The sequence below is a fragment of the Aedes aegypti genome, chromosome 3 (assembly GCF_002204515.2).
Source record: "Aedes aegypti strain LVP_AGWG chromosome 3, AaegL5.0 Primary Assembly, whole genome shotgun sequence".
NCBI lineage: Eukaryota > Metazoa > Arthropoda > Insecta > Diptera > Culicidae > Aedes > Aedes aegypti.
The window spans coordinates 170,398,994-170,416,635 of NC_035109.1; the positions used below are offsets into that span (position 1 = coordinate 170,398,994).

At 46.0% G+C, this 17,642-nt stretch overlaps 1 protein-coding gene across 1 annotated transcript; it reads left to right on the top strand.

The window, feature by feature from the left end:
- The first annotated feature begins 1,768 nt into the window (after positions 1–1,768).
- On the top strand, positions 1,769–17,569 carry LOC5578893 (protein unc-50 homolog). Its single transcript, XM_001664054.2, has 3 exons — positions 1,769–2,256; positions 16,915–16,980; positions 17,040–17,569. Exons 1-3 carry the CDS (start codon positions 1,995–1,997, stop codon positions 17,534–17,536), a joined length of 825 nt encoding a protein of 274 aa, XP_001664104.1. The 5' UTR covers positions 1,769–1,994; the 3' UTR covers positions 17,537–17,569.
- The last annotated feature ends 73 nt before the right edge of the window (positions 17,570–17,642 follow it).

Genomic DNA, 17,642 nt, shown 5'->3' on the forward strand with positions numbered 1-17,642 from the left:
GCTTCTCCTCTCTTCGGTGATTGATCGCTCTGCAAATATGTGTGAGCAAGTCGCGCATGTACGTTGCTCGTGTTGCTGCCGGGAAGCATATTTATATGCTTGATCGACCATGCATCTGAATCAGATTGATACAATGACATCATGATGCTCAATTTTGTGCTCAATATCATTCCCCTACATGCACGCAATGCGCTAATAACGATCAACGCTCCGTCATCGTAATCATCGTCATCATCGAAACTTCAAAAGCCGTCACCACCACCACGTCATGCAGTGGGAAACTCACACATGATCATGTGGGCGAAACTGTCATAAAAACGGGAGGAAAATTGAGGGAGAATCAGTGAGAGAGCAAAATGTCCTACATACAGCTCAACATTTCCCCTCCTTCTGTTGTTACATAGGACACATAGACATAGAAGTGACGTCGTGGGATTGAATGAATCAAAACAAAGCACAGCTGGTGACTCCGATTAGCACACCGCAACAAAATGTCGATATTTTCAGAGTCGCTCTGCCTCGCAATATTGAATACGCTCAAATAACAAAAAGAGAACGAGGTACAGAAAACTGTATTTTGGTCTTTTTGCCAAATCATGTTTTAGGCTTACGCTGGATTGGATCAGCATTCGCTCAGCTGCCAGTTCTCTTTTCATGTTATCAGCGTATTGAGTGCATGTAGGGAAATGATATTCAGCATCATGATCTTATTGTATCAATCCGATTCAGATCCAGGGTCGATGAAGCATATACATATGCTTCACGGCAGCAACACGAGCAACGTGCATGCGCGACTTGCGCACATATATTTGCAAAGCAATCATTCACCGAAGAGCGGAGAAGCTGTATGTATTTGATTGGCATTGGTTTCCTACAACACAATCGACGGCGCCGTTATCGTCATCATTTCCCACCACTATTTCTTGTTTGCGCCGACGGCTGGTGCCGAATGCAACACAGTCGTCACCACCCGTCGTGCAGTGGGTAACTCAAACACGAACAAGTGTGGGCGAAACCAGCATTGAAACGGGGGGAAGATAGAGAGAGAAACAGCGAGAAAGCAAAAAGTCCCAAATACAGCTCAACGTTTCCCCTCCTTCTGTTGTTACATAGGACACATAGACGGAGGGCAAAAAGTGACGGCGTGGCATTGAATGAGTCAAATTGTTGTTGTTTGTGAGAGCCTTTAACCCGAAGGTCATTCGTCCCTTCTTCAAATGAATCAAAACAAAGCACAGCTGGTGCCTGCGATTATCACACCGCAACAAAATGAGCAGTTCAACTTCAATGTTGAAGCAGTTCAACGCACGTGGATACAAAATGAAATAAAACATGCTTGCTGTGTGCTCAAATCAAAATGTCCGATGTTACTATAACTGAAAACAAATGACCGAAGTGAATGTCCAATGTAATAATTGTTGAAACAGAACGACCTATGTGATTTATCCTATGTACATATTTTTGGTCAAAACGTCCTATTTGATATTTTTTTAGATTTCAGTGTAATTTCCAAATAAATTGACAAAATATCATTTCTTACGTTGAACTATATTACACTGCTTCCCTCTACAAGCAACACAGTGGGGAAAAATTGTTTCATTTTGATACAGTTTCAAAATATATGTTCAAGCTCGATTTACTCGAAATGTGTGAATTGTTAGATAGGCCGTTTTGAAAAGTTACGCGAGAAATCTTAATGAAACTTTTACAATTTTCATCAGATGCTTTCGTTCAGTGTAGCGATGCAACATTCAGCACAGTTTACATTTGGAAACGTTTATCTTTTTGACAAAACGTTTTGTTTACACTTTCGTCTGCACAAAATAGCTCACTGTCCAAACTTTTTGCATTTTTCAGGCAAAAGGTTGTGCAAATTTAGTAAGAAAAATCATAATAATGAGTGTAGCGGTTTGTTAAACGCAGTCAAACAAACTACGGAAATATTGAAGTGAATTCGTGCAACTCTAGAACGCATTACGGAAGAGCAACACAATATGAAATACTCCACCTCTCCGACTCCTTCGCGTAGTAATAGCTCTTCGCTCCTGGGGGGAATGTCGTCATCCAGAACCACATCCCCGTTGCCTCCGCCGGCCAATTACCGGAACGACTGCATGAGCGCCACCAACAAAAGCTACAAATATCTCCGGCGGTTCATCAAGTTCGACCAGATGGACTTCGAGTTTGCGATGTGGCAAATGCTGTACTTGTTCATTGCGCCCAAGAAAGTGTACCGGAACTTCAATTACCGGAAGCGTAAGTACATCCTCTGGAGCCACCCTCCCCATGTGCCTGTTAGGTTGTTTCAGAAAAATCAATGTTTGAAAGGTCCTAGTGGTCCCCTTGAATGTAAGTACAGTGGCCCAATTTCATATTCGTACAGGATACCGTTTCCACATCAAGTTAGTAAAAAACTATTAAATGAAGTATTGAGCTACAAATACTTTATCTAAATTGAAGGTAACAGGTGTCATCTATTGTTTGCCAATCACAAAATGTTTCCATTTTCATTCATCTTTGGATTAATGGAAAAGTATTGAATTGATGTCTAAAATTCACCCAATTCCATATTCGTACACCTACCAAAATTCATACGCACAACGTTCAAAACTAAATTTATAAGCTCTATTTGATTACTAAAATGCTTTATTATGATGTTCAGATGTAGTGAAATACATTTGGACAATTTATTAGTGGACATATATGAAATTTAGGTAAAGTTATGAGAAATGCCAGTTTTCCAATGATTTTTGCTATTAAATCCTATAATTCGAACAATAACGTTTATTTTTGTCATTGGATCCAATCTATAGATTATACTCGTAAGTAAGAAATTTAGTTGAAATATATATAGTTCACAGAAATTATAAACAGTTTTTATCCCTTTTGAGTTCAGAAAATTGTTGTGCCATAAGTTCAAAACTCTTCTTAAATGATATTTTTAATCAATGTAAACCAAATTTTCATTGTAAACAACAGGTATATGTTAATTTTGAATTTGTCTGTAAAAACAATTTGAACTACGAACTTCGTTTTACAATAAAGTACCCTAAACTACGCTGTACATACCTCCACATAATTGATGTCATCGTAATATTCAATTATCTTTGAAATAATATTCAAATTAAATTCAAAATAGCACCCTATTTTGCAATTTATTGATTTTATAAGAAAAATACAAAATAACTTGAATGAGCAGAGAGCATTGATATACTATTTAATAGAATATATCCTGTTGTTTTCATCATTTTAAAAAACGTTTGTTTTGCGGTTATGGCAATAATATTTATTCTTTAAATCTCTTTAATCATGTTTGGTAGTAAAGTGTAAATTAAAAATGATAATTACGCAATGTTTTGATAGGAACATTAACTATGGATTATGTATATACATTTAGGAGCCAAACATAAAGAAATTGACTAAAATTTTTGGTTTTGGATTTGTTATAAATGTTATACTACCTAAGATTCAAAAGTATAAGTTGTCGATATCCACTCCTAGCTACTCTGAAACTGATTAAATTTTTTTGAAATTTGTGCAATAGTCGCAGTTATCATTCTTAAGGAAGTGATGTTGAAAAAAATGTAATTTATTGTTCGACTTATCGAATATTTTAGCAAAAAACATGGGAAAACTGGTATTTTTCTTAAATTTACTTAAGTTTCAAATAAATTTAAAAAAATTTAAATTTTCCAAATGTATTCTACTGCATCTAAACAACACAACGAAGAGCTTAAGTAATCATCTAGTCCATTAAAAATTAGTTTTGAATGCTGTATATTTCTTTTTTGTTAGATGTACGAATATGGAATTGGGTCAATTATAGACACAATCTCAATACTTTTCCATTATTCCAAAGATTTAAGCAAATGAATACAGTTTGTCATTGCCAAACAATAGATGACACCTATAACCTTCATTATTGATAAAGTATATCGAAGTCCATGCACCATTTAATAGATTTATACCAACTTGATATGAAAACAGAGCCCCGTACGAAAATGAGATTGAGTCACTGTAACTTACAGCTTAACTGTTAAGCTTCTTTATAGTTACAGGGTTGATAGCAAATCACTTTTTAATGATTTGTCGCTATTTTGAACCTAGTCACAAAAGTTGTCGCATAACTTGATCTTTTGATCTTCACTCCGATAGGGTTTTCTCTGCTCTAAATTTGCAGGAATTTCGGCTACATTCAGAGAAATAATTTAGAAGCAGTAGTACAGTAGCATGTCGTTTTTGAGACACAAAATCTTTTCAACTGATAAATTGTCGGCTGTGCCGCTACCTAAACGCGCAGAATTTCCTCCACAGATCCTACAGGAGCTCTTCCACAAAGGTTTATTAAAGAGTTTTGAAAAAAATCGTGTCGAGATTTTTCCAAGAAACGCTACAATAATTCCTACGCCCATTTTCTAATTTATTCTAGGCATTTTCATTAAGATTCTTTTTCAAAATTCATCCACGTTTACTCTCATGAATTGCTTCAAGGCATTGTTCGATGAAACTTTACCATGAATTCCTCGATATATTTGACCTAGCATTCTTCATCAAGAGGAAAATAACCATCATCGTTTTCCAAATTTTCTAAACCAGTTTTTTTTTGCTAAAAATTTAAGCAATGCTCAAGAAAATCTATCATTGCATTGTACTTGCTGTATGTATTGCAATGATAGATTTTCTTGGGGATTACTACAAATTTGAACGAAAAAACTGGTTTTTAATTTTTGATGATTGCTAATGATTGAATGATGCAACATTCAGCACAGCCTTAAGCCTTAAGTTCCCCCAGAAATTTCTTACGGCATTTCATCAAAATAGTATTGTTGCGGTTCAAACATTTCTCTAAACAAATTTCAAATAAAATTTCCAAATCTCTATGTATTCTTCAAAAAAATATGTTTATTATGAAGTACCGCGTGTAACGTGTTAATAGTTTGTAACCGTTTTAAATAAAGATTTAGTTCGTTGCTTTTTCGTCGCGTGTTTTATTCGTCACAATAATGTACTCGGTCACCGCCAACGCGCGAACGTAAAAGTGGCAAAAAAATTGAGCGAAAATAGTGAGAAACAGCGGTAAAAGTGTCTCCCGCGTGGAAGAGGAGAAGAATGGACGACAACAATTTCCCGTCCGGGAGTGATCGTTCGCATCCACCATCAATTGCGACGAATAGACTGCAACAAGATCAGGCAGGACAACATCAACACCCACCAGCATTTTTACCACCGCAGCAGCAGCCGTCGAATTCGATTCTCCGCTCTACGTTTCATCAACAAGTACCGCCTCGCTTCCAGCAGTTTCCGCAGCCTCAAACCCCGCAACAGCAGCAGCTACAAAACCCATCACCGAACGAATTCGTTGGACAATGTTTCCAATTTTTCCAACAGCTCCAACAGCAACAGCAATCATTCTTTCAAACGATGCTGTCTTCGATGCACCACCAAACAGCGCCAAATCCGGAGCAGATATTGGACTCGCTTGTAAGTAATATACAGAAGTTCCGATACGAGCCAGATGCAAACGTCACATTTGCAGGTTGGTTTGTGCGCTTTGTTTGCCAAGGATGCTGTTCGTTTGGATGATTAGGCGAAGGTGCGGTTATTGCTCCGTAAAACTAGACCAATGGAATACGAACGCTACCCCAGCTATATCCTTCCCAAGCTTTCGAAGGACATCTGCTTTTCTGATACTGTGGTCAAGCTAAAAAGCTTGTTTGGCACACCGGAATCTGTGCTGAGTAGGCTTTATTGGTGCTTGCATGTCGCCAAGCAAGCTACCGAGGATTTCAAAACGTACGCATGCAGAGTTAACAAACTGTGTGTTGAGTTTAAACTCGGGAAACTTACCGAAGAACAGTTTAAGTGCCTAGTATTCGTGTGTGGCTTAAAAGCGGAGAGCAACGTGGAAGTTCGTGCTAGATTGCTGAGCAGGATCGAAGAAAGAATCGACATCACATTGGAGCAAATATCGGATGAGTGCCAACGTCTCCTCAGCATCAAACACGACACAGCAATGATTGAGGCAGGGCAACATTCAGCAGTCAAGAGCAAGCATCACGTCGGGAAGCGTGCATCTCCATACGAACGGCGTTCGCCAGTTTAGGGATTTTCGTCCGGGTCAAGTGAAGCCACTAAAACAGGACCAGGTTCGCCATGTTGGAACTGCGGTTCCATGCACTACTCCAAGGATTGTCCCTTCAAGAAGCATCAATAGGCCAGGAGAAGTGGATGAACTTGTCATTAATTTTCCTGCCAAAAATCTTACAATATCTACTTTTTCTCTGCTATAAATTCACTCTAGGTGAATTACTTCCCCTGGCCTATGTCGGGAGTGCAGACAAGTCGGTCACAAAGACGGATACTGCTCTAGCGCAAGGAAGGTAATAAGTCCACGATCTCCGAACAAGCGATTTTCTCCGAGGAAGACGGTAACCAAGAGTGTCGTGGTGAAGAACGTGCAGAAGAGAAGAAGATTTGTGAGTGCGCTAGTGAACGATCGGCAGATCAGTCTTCAACTAGATACAGCCTCGACAGCATCCGAAAAGCCACCGAAGTTGGAGTTCGAGTGTAAATGTGCGATTTCCATAAATGAGGTAAAACGTCAAGTCCGGCTCTACGTAAAACAGCAACTCAATTTGCTCGGCTTCTGGTCGATGCCGATGGATCGCTTCTGCAATCATGTCAGCAGCTCGCCCACAGCAGTCGGCATCTTAAAGCAAGCTTTTCCGACAGTGTTCAACGATGATCCGGGACTTTTTTTTTTTCCTTCTAAGCAATGGGGGGATAATCTGCTCACCGAGGTCCGGGAGTGTGGGGTTGGGGACCATTTACTACGTACAAGCAGTAAACAGGACTACACCCCCGACCCACTAAACCATTTCCATTGCCGCCAAACCCTTCGTCTCTCCGGGACCACCAAGAAGGCATTGCTTCGGAGAGGGGCTATTGCACATCGCATCCTCCAGGTTAGCTGCGTAGCCATGCAGCAACGAACATCGATGACACGCTTATGGGGGTCCACCAAGGTAGCATGCTGGCGCATTGCCAGCTTCCCGGGTGGTCCTCACCTCCCGTTGTCCGCTGAAGGCGGGCAGGGTCGACCACTAAGCCCGCGCCCAGCTGCACCGCAGGTATCAAGAACTGATACTGCGGGCTTCGCAATTTGACCTACTGAAGGCTCAGGCCCTATCAGCTAGCACGAGCTGGGATTGCTGACGAAGGGGCCTCCACCTGCCCCGAACAACCAGAGGCTCGTACCCACCCAGTAGACCGGCGCCACGACAGCAGCGCTACCAGGATGTTCTCCCCGCGGCCACTTAATCGCTGTAAGGGTCGATTTCGACCGTAGGGCACCGGTATGACCTACGTAGCCGACTGCGAACCCTTGGACCACCTGTTGATTAGCGTCTGCACTAGTCACTCCTCGAGTCCACACGCCACCTCCTTTGGAGTTCCGAGACGATGTGGGTGATAGCCGATGAAACGGCATTCCAGCCAAACTCGTCTGCACACATCCTCTGGACCAAATTGTCCGGAGTCGTGTCCCGACCGCATGTGGCAAACATGCGGTCACGCATTGTGCGGAAACGCGGGCACACGAACAAAACGTGTTCCGCCGTTTCCTCTAAACCTGCACAAACTGGACATTCGGGAGAACCCGCATGACCGAAACGGTGTAGATATTGTCTAAAGCATCCATGACCCGAAAGGACCTGTGTTAGGTGGAATGTTAGTTCCCCATGGCGCCTATTGACCCAGATATCTAACCTCGGAATCAACCTGTGAGTCCACACTCCCTTGGTGGAACTGTCCCACGCACGCTGCCATTTGACCATGGAGGCCAGTCTGGCAGTCCTGCGTATGCCTCTTGTGCCGCGCATTTCGAAGCACTCTATGTCTTCCATGATAAGGATACCAATAGGCATCATACCGGTGATGACACAAAGTGCATCGTGTGACACGGTACGGTACGCGCTCGCAACCCTCAGGCACATTAGCCTATAAGTACTCTCTAGCTTGCTACGGTAGCTATCGGTACTCAAAGCCGTGCCCCAAGCCGGGCCACCATACCTCAGTATGGACGAGGCGACACTGGCCAGAAGCTTACGCTTGCTGGCGTACACCGCAGAGCTATTGGACATCATCCGGGACAGTGCCACAATAGCTGTGGAGGCTCTCTTGCAGGCATAATCGACATGGCTACCGAAGGTAAGCTTGTCGTCGATCATCACCCCCAAGTGTTTGACGGAGCGCTTCGAAGTGATTGTGCAGTCGCCTACACTGATCACCGCTTGCTGCACCGACTTTCGGTTGTTGACAACAACAGCCTCCGTTTTGTGGTGAGCCAATTCCAGTTTCCTGGAGCTCATCCACTCCTCCACAATTGCGATCGAGTGGGCTGCAGTCAATTCCACTTCTTCGATCGATTCACCGTAGACCTCCAGCGTAATATCGTCGGCAAAGCCAACGATGACCACACCCGCCGGGAATTTTAATCTCAACACCTCGTCGTACATGACATTCCATAACACCGGACCCAGGATGGAACCTTGCGGGACTCCTGAGGTTATGTGAAAGCACTTCCGACCCACCTCTGTGTCATAGACTAATATCCGATTCTGGAAGTAACTTCCGAGAATCTTGTACAGGTACTCGGGTATCCCCAGACGCAGGAGCGCATCAGCAATAGCCGCCCAGCTGGCACTATTAAATGCATTCCTTACATCCAGAGTCACTACTGCGCAGTAGCGAATACCCCTCCTCTTACGCTGGAGTGCTATCTCAGCGGTTTTCTTAACCGTCAGAATAGCGTCTACAGTGGACCTCCCTTTCCGGAAGCCGAACTGGTTGCCTGAGAGACCATTTACACCCTCGGTGTACCTCGACAGTCTGTTGAGGATGATCTTCTCGAGCACTTTCCCCACCGTGTCAATCAAGCATATTGGTCTATACGCCGACGGGTCACCGGGTGGTTTCCCCGCCTTTGGCAATAGTACCAGGCTCTGCCTCTTCCACGCATCTGGGAATACTCCCTCGTCCAGGCATATCTGCATAGCAGATCTGAACATACCGGGAGCCTCCAAGATTGCGACTTTGAGGGCCAGGTTTGGAACTCCGTCCGGACCTGGTGCCTTCCCCATGCTTAGGGATTTTGCAATCCCTACAAGTTCCTCATCAGTTACTCTATCCTCATCACCAGCCCCAATCCCCGGCTGTCCTACAAAAGGAGGCCATGGGCTAGGGTTGTGGCGCGGGAAGAGCCCCTCGATGATCCCCTCCAGCATCTGTGGAGACTGCTCCGTAGGAGCAATTGCACCTCTTGTCTTCGCCATTACGATCCTGTAGGCATCACCCCACAGGTTCGCGTTGGCACTCTGACAGAGTCCCTCGAAGCAGGCCTTTTTGCTTGCCCTTATCTCAGACTTCAGCGCGACTTTGGCAGCGGTGAACACCGCCCGTCGTTCTTCACGCTCCTGCTCGGTACGTGCTCGCTGCATCCGTCTCCTGGCCCGTAGGCAGGCACGGCGCAGGTTCGCAATAGCTTGAGTCCACCAGTATGTCGGTGGTCTCCCATTCCTAGGGTGGACTTTTCTAGGCATGGTCGCATCGCATGCACGCGTAAGCACCGCTACCAGTTCGTCCCCGCTTAGGCCGAGTAGGTTACGCTCACGGCGGAGCGCCTCCCTAAGTACTTCATCATTGAAGTACGATGTCTTCCACCTACGAGGGCTTGGCCTTGACCTAGCCGCTTCCTCAACCCGCTGCCTGCTGTTGTTGTAGTCGATACTGTAGCGAACCGCCAGGTGGTCGCTGTGAGTGTAGGCATCGTCTACCCTCCAGTTCGAACTACTCGTTAGGCCAGGACTACAAAAAGTAACGTCGATAATCGACTCCGCTCCGTTACGGCTGAAGGTACTTTTGGCACCAACATTAGCCAGATCGACATCTAGCACGGCCAGTGCCTCTAGCAGGATTTGACCTCGCTGGTTCGTGTTACGGCTTCCCCATTCCACGGCCCAGGCATTGAAGTCACCCGCTATTACAACTGGCCTTCGCCCTGTCAGCGCGGTCGTCATACAGTCCAGCATCTGCGTGAACCGCTCGGTCGACCAACTCGGAGGCGCATAGCAGCTACAGAAGAGGACCCCGTTTACTTTGGCGATCACGAAGCCCTCGTAGGTAGTAGACACCAACTGCTGGACAGGGTATTTACCCGTTGTCCATATCGCCGCCATTTTTCCGGATCCATCCACGACCCAGTTGCCGTTGCCGGCGGGTACTCGGTATGGGTCCGATATGATGGCGATGTCCGTCCCCCACTCAGCAACTGACTGGTACAGCAGTTGCTGAGCTGCGTCACAGTGGTTCAGGTTCAGCTGCGTTACCTGCACTGTGATTTTTCGTTGATGGCTCGTTTGAAGGTCGGGCACCTTGAGCCTCCCGTTGGGTGATTGTTGTTCACGGACTTGCCGGAACAAATCAAGCACTTGGGAGGGTTCTTGCAGCCTAGTGCCTTATGACCTTCCTCACCACAACGCCTGCACAACTTAGTCCTATCAGGGCCTTTACAGCCCCAGGACTTGTGTCCAGGTTCCCTGCACCTAAAGCAGATCACTGGTTGCTCATGTATGTTCAGTGAACATACTGACCAACCAACCTTGATCTTACCTACCTTAGCGGACTTATTTGCGTCTGCCACAGGTAGGTGTACTAAGGCCACCTGAGTACCTGCCGGACCTTTCCGTAGCTGAACGGCGGTGGTGGGCACCTGCACTTCGCACTGTTGCCGCAGTGCCGTGACGAGCTCTTCTGCGTTAGTGATCTCGTCAAGGTTCATCACCTTCAGAGTCACTGACTGCGTCAGAGCCCTCACTTCAACACCAGCGCCAAGGACCTCTTCCGCCAAACTTTTGTAGGCGGCGCCCTTGCGCTCCTTGTCGCGCTTAAGCTCGAGGATCATTTCACCTGTACGAGTGCGTCTGACACTGCGTACGTCGGCTCCTAGATCCGCAAGCTTCGCGTCACTGCGCATCGCCTTCAGGACTTCCGAGTACTTGGACTCTTCCGTCTTGATGATGATCGCATCACCCTTTTCGCGCTTGGCACCTACCCTCCTACCTTTCTTAGGTCTGGTATCCCTGCGCTCCTGTTTCTCCTGTTTCTTCTTCTTCTTCTTCTTCCTCACTACGGTTGTCCAGGGGGCGTCCCCCCCCTGCTCCGCCCTGACCTGTGGTGATGGAGGACCTCTCAAAGGTCGCAACCCCCTGTTCCCATCACTCCGTGAGGGGCCAGCCTTTTCGGGCCCACCCTTCTCGGCTTTCCGGGACGCCTGGCTGGGGTCCGATTTTCCGGCACTTCTGCCGGTTTTCGGGGTCAGTATCCGCCTGGCCTTACGAGCGCCGCCGGGTAGCTCCTCCCCTGACGGCTGCCTCGCGCGCTTCTGCGATTGCTTGCTGTAAGCATTCGCTTCCACGCTTTTGGGGCTGCCCGCGAAAACGAAGGGTTCCGTCTGGGTAGACTTCGGCACCTTCAGTTCCACGGGTTCTGCCGCAGCCACAGTCACCATGGGTTCAGCATGGTTCTGCTTGGCCGCCAACATTGACTTACGAAGTCTAAGCAAGGCCTGCTTGAGGTCCTTGCTGATGTTAGACTTCGAGGACGCAAAGTCAATTATGGAGTCGAGCTGCTGTGCAGCCACTTCCATCGCAGAGAGCCCATCTCTACTTTTATTGATGGCCCTCATCAACCACGCTCCATCCATAACTTCACCCGATGCGTTAGCCGGGGATGAAATATGGGTTCCAGCACTGGCACTACGTGCACTGCTGCCTCCTCCTGCTTCTACTCTCCTCAACGGAGATCTAGCTAGCCCACTTCTTGCGAAGGGGTTCGCTTCCCTACTACTGCTACTACCTGCACTACCACTACTAATCTGATTGTTGTTTGAATTTGTACTCATTTTGGATCCCACGAGTAGCACGGGAAAAGAGGTCAACCACGCCAGAGCCCTGCATTAACGCGGTAAGGGACAAATACTGTGAGGGGTGCTCAGGTGCCCCACAGGCTCCGTTAATGGCCGAACATCTTTTTCACCCCTTCGACCATTCATTCCTCAGCACGGTTTTTCGCATCACACCTTGAATTGGGGTTACCCCGTTTGGTGGACTCTTACCACCGGAACGGGTTGTCCGTAGTTCTATTCTGGACGCCGGAACTACACGGCCAATGATCCGGGACTTTGTACAAAAGCAAAGGTACACCTCACGCTGAAAGAAGGAGCACAACCCGTGTTTCGCCGAAGAGACCAGTAGCGTACGCAATTTACAAGACCGTTTAAAAAAGGCTGGAATCATAACACCAGTCGAGCACTAGGTGTGGGCAGCTCCGATAGTTGTCGTGAGGAAGGCGAGTGGAGCGGTGATTATTCAACTGGCTTGAACGGCGCCCTACAGCCGCACCAGTATCTTCTCCCGCTGCCACAGGACATCTTCGCAAAACTGGCCAATAGCAAGTTTTTTAGCCAAATCGATCTCTCCGATGCATTCCTACAGGTCGAGGTAGAGGAAGAATCCCGCGAAATGCGGACTATCAATACGCACCGGGGACTCTACCGCTACAACCAACTTCCTCCAGGGGTCAAGCCAGCACCAGGAGCGTTTCAGAAGTTAGTAGACACCATACTAGCTGGGCTGAAGTACACGTCGGGCTACCTCGACGATGTGTTAGTAGGCGGTGTGGACGAAGAAGACTATCATCGGAATCTCGAAAATGTCCTCCGTCGACTTCAAGAGTACGGGTTCATCATCAAAGCGGAGAAGTGTTCGTTTGTCCAACAGCAAATCAAATACGTTGGTCACCTTATTGATAAGCGCGGATTACGCCCGAATCCAGCCAAAATTGAGGCGATTCGCAACATACGGGAGTGCGTTCTTTCCTAGGGGCAATTAACTATTACGGGAAATTTCTCCCAATTGTGCGAACGCTAAGGCACACTCTTGACGAGCTCCTCAAGCAAGCGTTCGAGAATTTCAAGAAAATCCTGTCTTCCGACTTGCTCCTTACACACAACTCGGAGTTAGACATCATCGTGTCGGCAGATGCGTCTTCCATCGGAGTCGGGGCCAGAATAAGCCACAAGTTCCCCGACGGCTCTATCAAAGCGGTCCAGCATGCGTCCAGAGCGTTAACCTCAGCTGAGCAAGCATACAGTCAGCCAGATCGCGAAGGGCTCGCGATAATTTTCGCCGTAACCAAGTTCCATAAGATGGTTTTCGGCCGGAAATTCACGTTGCAGACGGATCACGCCCCACTTCTTCGAATCTTTGGGTCGAAAAAGGGCATTCCCGTCTACACGGCCAATCGTTTGCAACGCTGGGCGCTACAGTTGCTGATGTACGATTTCAAGATCATCTACGTCAACACGGACAAGTTTGGCAACGCAGATGTCTTGTCAAGGTTAATTGAACATCACGTGAAGCCGGAAAAGGATTTCGTAGTGACTAGCATTGTGCAGGAGAAAGATGTGAAGGCGCTAGCTACAAACTCAATCGACGCGTTTCCACTCAACTTCAAAATGGTATCCCTGGCAGCGCGTTCACGTGGAGTACGCCGGGCCGATAGAAGGTGAATACTTCCTGCTGAGCGTCGACTCCTATTCAAAGTGGGTCGAAAGAGTCAAAACCAAGTCAACCACGGCTACCACTACAGTCAGCATCATCCTCAGCTTATTCGCCCGTCTTGGAATGCCGGAGACTCTGGTAAGCGACAACGGTCCACAGCTCTTGCGCCGAGCTCGATAATTTCTGTTTGGAGAATGGTGTCAACCACATCACTACTGCACCGTACCACCAACAATCAAACGGGCAAGCAGAAAGATTTGTGGACACCTTGAAGCGATCGGTAAATAAAATACGCAAGGGGAAAGGAGTTATACAGGAAGCTTTGGATGTTTTCCTATTTACTTACCGAGCAACACCGAATCCAGCCACACCCCAAGGAAAATCACCATCATAAGCAATGTTCGGTCGCAGGACTCGTAGCAGTCTTGACCTGCTCCGTCCTCCAACAGCTCATGCTCTTGAGCTTGTTTACTAATTGGACGTGTCATGTTCAACGTGTGGGTGGAAGATAAGCACATGCTTCGGTCTCATACACGTATATGGCAATCCCAATCTCACCTAATGGATTTGACAACAGCTAAGATCATTTAAGTATCCACATTGAAATGCATTTGAGTATCCAACGGTTGCTTAGAACATGTTGTATTCAAAAATATGGCGGCGCCGCATATTGCTGGTCTCATATCAATCAGCTCCGAACTCGTGTGACAGACGACAAGCCCCCAACGAAGCACATCAAGGCATCATCAAAGCTACCGTTGGATATCTTGCTTAAAGGCCGGTTTGCTACTGACAAGAAAAAGAATCGCCTATCACGATGCGTGGAAAATGTCTCCCAAGAAATGGTCAAGAAAATCACAATTTTTCTGATCGCAGTACGCAGTTGAGAAGAAATGTCACTTCAAAGGGGGCTCTCTGTAGGAAATTTCTTAACCCTTTCATTCAAGGAATTTCTTAACTTTTCTTGAGCGAAACAGCATACTTAGCTTAAGGCTGGAATCTGCCCGAACCACGTTCCACATCAAGCGCTATCGCCACATCGCCAGTCTCACCACCACCTACGTCTGCTACAACCGTCAAGCCTCTATCACCAATGCTTGGCCAACCGTCTGAGCAATCCACTTGTTGTTGTTGTTGTTTGAGAGGGACTTTAACCCGAAGGTCATTCGCCAACCATAGCAACATGCTTTAATTCAAATGTTCATGGCATGCTGCGTTCAACGTCGTCATCTCCTACACTCCTCCTCGACGGAAGGACTCCAGCAGCTTCACGGAAACCCCTCAGTTTTACGAACTGCAAAGGCTTCGTCATCATATCCGCAACCATCGCATCAGTCGGACAGTAACGAATGTCGATTTCACCATTCTGCAGCAAATCTCGAACAAAGTGGAATTTCGTCTCGATGTGCTTCGAACGGCGGCCAATGGTTGGTGAATTCGATTGTTTGATCACCCCTTGATTGTCTTCGTACACCGCCACTGGTGATGTCAGGTTAACGTCGAAATCGCTCAATATTCGGCGAACCCAACGGAACTCTTGGAGGCACTCGGCAAGTGCCACGTACTCGGCTTCGGTGCTACTGGTGTGACACAAGTTTGCTTCTTCGAGCTCCAGCTAATCGAACCACCAGCGAAATGGAACAGAAAACCAGACGTCGATTTTCGGTCACTAGTGTCGCCGGCCCAATCAGCGTCGACGTAGACCTTCAGTGCTGATCCATCTACTCCCAGGACCAACTCGTCGTTCAGCGTGTGCTTCAGGTATCGCAATACCCGTTTTGCTTCCAGCCAGTCAGCTTGCGTCGGGCAGCTGGTCTTCCTCCCAAAATGGAAACTGCAGCTGCAATATCCGGACGCGTGTTCACGGCCACGTACAATAAACCACCAATCAAACTGGCGAATTGGTGGTTATTTGGCAATTTGTCGGCATCTGTCTCCTCCTTTGATTGTGTGTGACCGGGACTGAGAGGAAACTTCGATGGTTTGGCATCCGTCATTCCGAAACGCTTCAACAGTTTTCGGATGTACGTTGACTGATTCAAGCTTACGCCTTCACTGGATCGGTTCACCTCGATGCCCAGGAAATGCTTGATGTCTCCCAACGACGTTACTTCGAAATGCTGGTTTAGCTCTCGAACCAGTCTTGCACAGGAATTGAGTTCTAAGAGAATTTTGAGTATCTTTCACTTATTGCTCTCTGTAACAATCATGATCCGCAACACATCATGAGATACTGTTTATCGTCTACTGCTACAGCTCTGATTATATCTGAGGGATTATCATGCCAGTAAAGTAAAACACCTACCCCCGATGGTAAATAAGCGAAAAATATGGATTTTATCATCGCTCTCTCTTTGGAGCTCTCATTCGCTGCTGATATTTATCAAGCTGCGAATCATTGCCGATCGTGGAACATGTGCTGTTTAAAATTGTGTACACTAATTGAAGTGATTGCAAAAGTTTTCAACGAGGATCGAAATTGTAACTCTTGCATCGCGAGTCTTCGACCATATCTAGACATCTAGACACCTGCATAATAAGGCGAAAGTAGTTGTAGAGGCTCTTTGTTACTAAGCAGTTGTTTCACAACTTGGATACCGGTGGCGAGCCGTAGCGCCGAGCAGCGCATGAGACGAGTCTCCCCGAGAGCATATCACCTAGCGCACGCTTTTAGCATTTTCGTGAGCCTCCGACCAGCGCAGCACACTAGGATTCCGATGAGCTGAGAGACGGTTTGGTAGGAGGCTCATCAGTACATTTATGTGCTCCTGAGAAATATGTAACTCTAGTTATAAAAATAATTTAAAACGCAAAAAAATAAAAACAAATTAAAAACACCAACTTTTTCAAAGGCACTAAACTGAAGAAATAGTAAACCAAAGTTCCTGATCTTCTTATTTCAAGCTAGTGCATATAGCTAAACTAAAATAAGAAATGCCCTGTAACAACAGTGTAATGCCTTTGAAGTTAGATTCTATGCTGTTTCACCTTAAAACATACGCACAATATGACAATTTTCATCAAAAACTACCATATTTCATAAATTAATCTTGCAAAACCCCTATGGCGTATAGGCGTAACGATTTTCAAAATAGTTGATTTATACTAAAAATGTTATAAATAAGTATGTCTTCTATACCATGGTTGAGTACCATAGCTTTTCGAACATTGATTGTTTTCTGGGAGACCATAATGCCTATTTTCACATTTTTTTTTTATTTAAACCACTGTGCCCATTAATTGATCTATTGTGGTAACCTATGTTCACTTATGAGTTTTCAATTTATCATTTCAGAAACCAAATCTCAGTTTGCGCGCGATGACCCAGCTTTCCTGGTACTGTTGGTTGGATGCTTGTGTGGTAAGAAAATGATTTATCAATGCTATCGGACGTAATTCATGGTCTAATTTTCATTCTAGTCACATCTATCGGCTTTGCGTGGGTGCTGAGCCTAGGAATCGGCCAAAGTTTAGTATTTCTATTGTACGTGGTGTTTGTGGATTGCATTCTTTGCGGAATGGTAGTGGCGACAATGCTGTGGTTCATCACGAACCATTACTTGCGAGATCGTGCCTCGGACTTGGACGTGGAATGGGGCTATGCATTCGATGTGCATCTGAATGCATTTTTCCCTCCGTTAATTTTGTTGCACTTCATTCAGCTATTCTTCTATCATCCGCTCATCAGCCAGGACTGGTTTATTTCGACTTTGATAGGCAACACAATCTGGCTGGCCGCGCTCAGTTACTACATTTATATAACCTTCCTGGGTTATAACGCAGTACCCAATCTAAGAAATACCCGAATCATTTTGGTTACACTACCATTGGTGTTTCTATTTTACATTGTTACGTTAATCATTCGCTGGAATTTGAGCGTTTCGTTAATGTATTTTTATCACTATAGAGTTCTGTAAGGACGAAGGAGCAATAAAATACACATCATGTAAGTTGTTGTACGATTGTTGAGTTGATGATAATTCACACGATTTAAGTCCAGTATTACAGTCGACTCTCCACATC

Bases quoted from the DNA above. Each gene is read 5' to 3' on its own strand.
- LOC5578893 (XM_001664054.2), top strand. From the start codon at position 1,995: ATGAAATACTCCACCTCTCCGACTCCTTCGCGTAGTAATAGCTCTTCG. The intron at 2,257-16,914 runs GTAAGTACATCC...TTATCATTTCAG, and splicing joins GAACTTCAATTACCGGAAGC to AAACCAAATCTCAGTTTGCG. The intron at 16,981-17,039 runs GTAAGAAAATGA...TTTTCATTCTAG, and splicing joins GTTGGTTGGATGCTTGTGTG to TCACATCTATCGGCTTTGCG.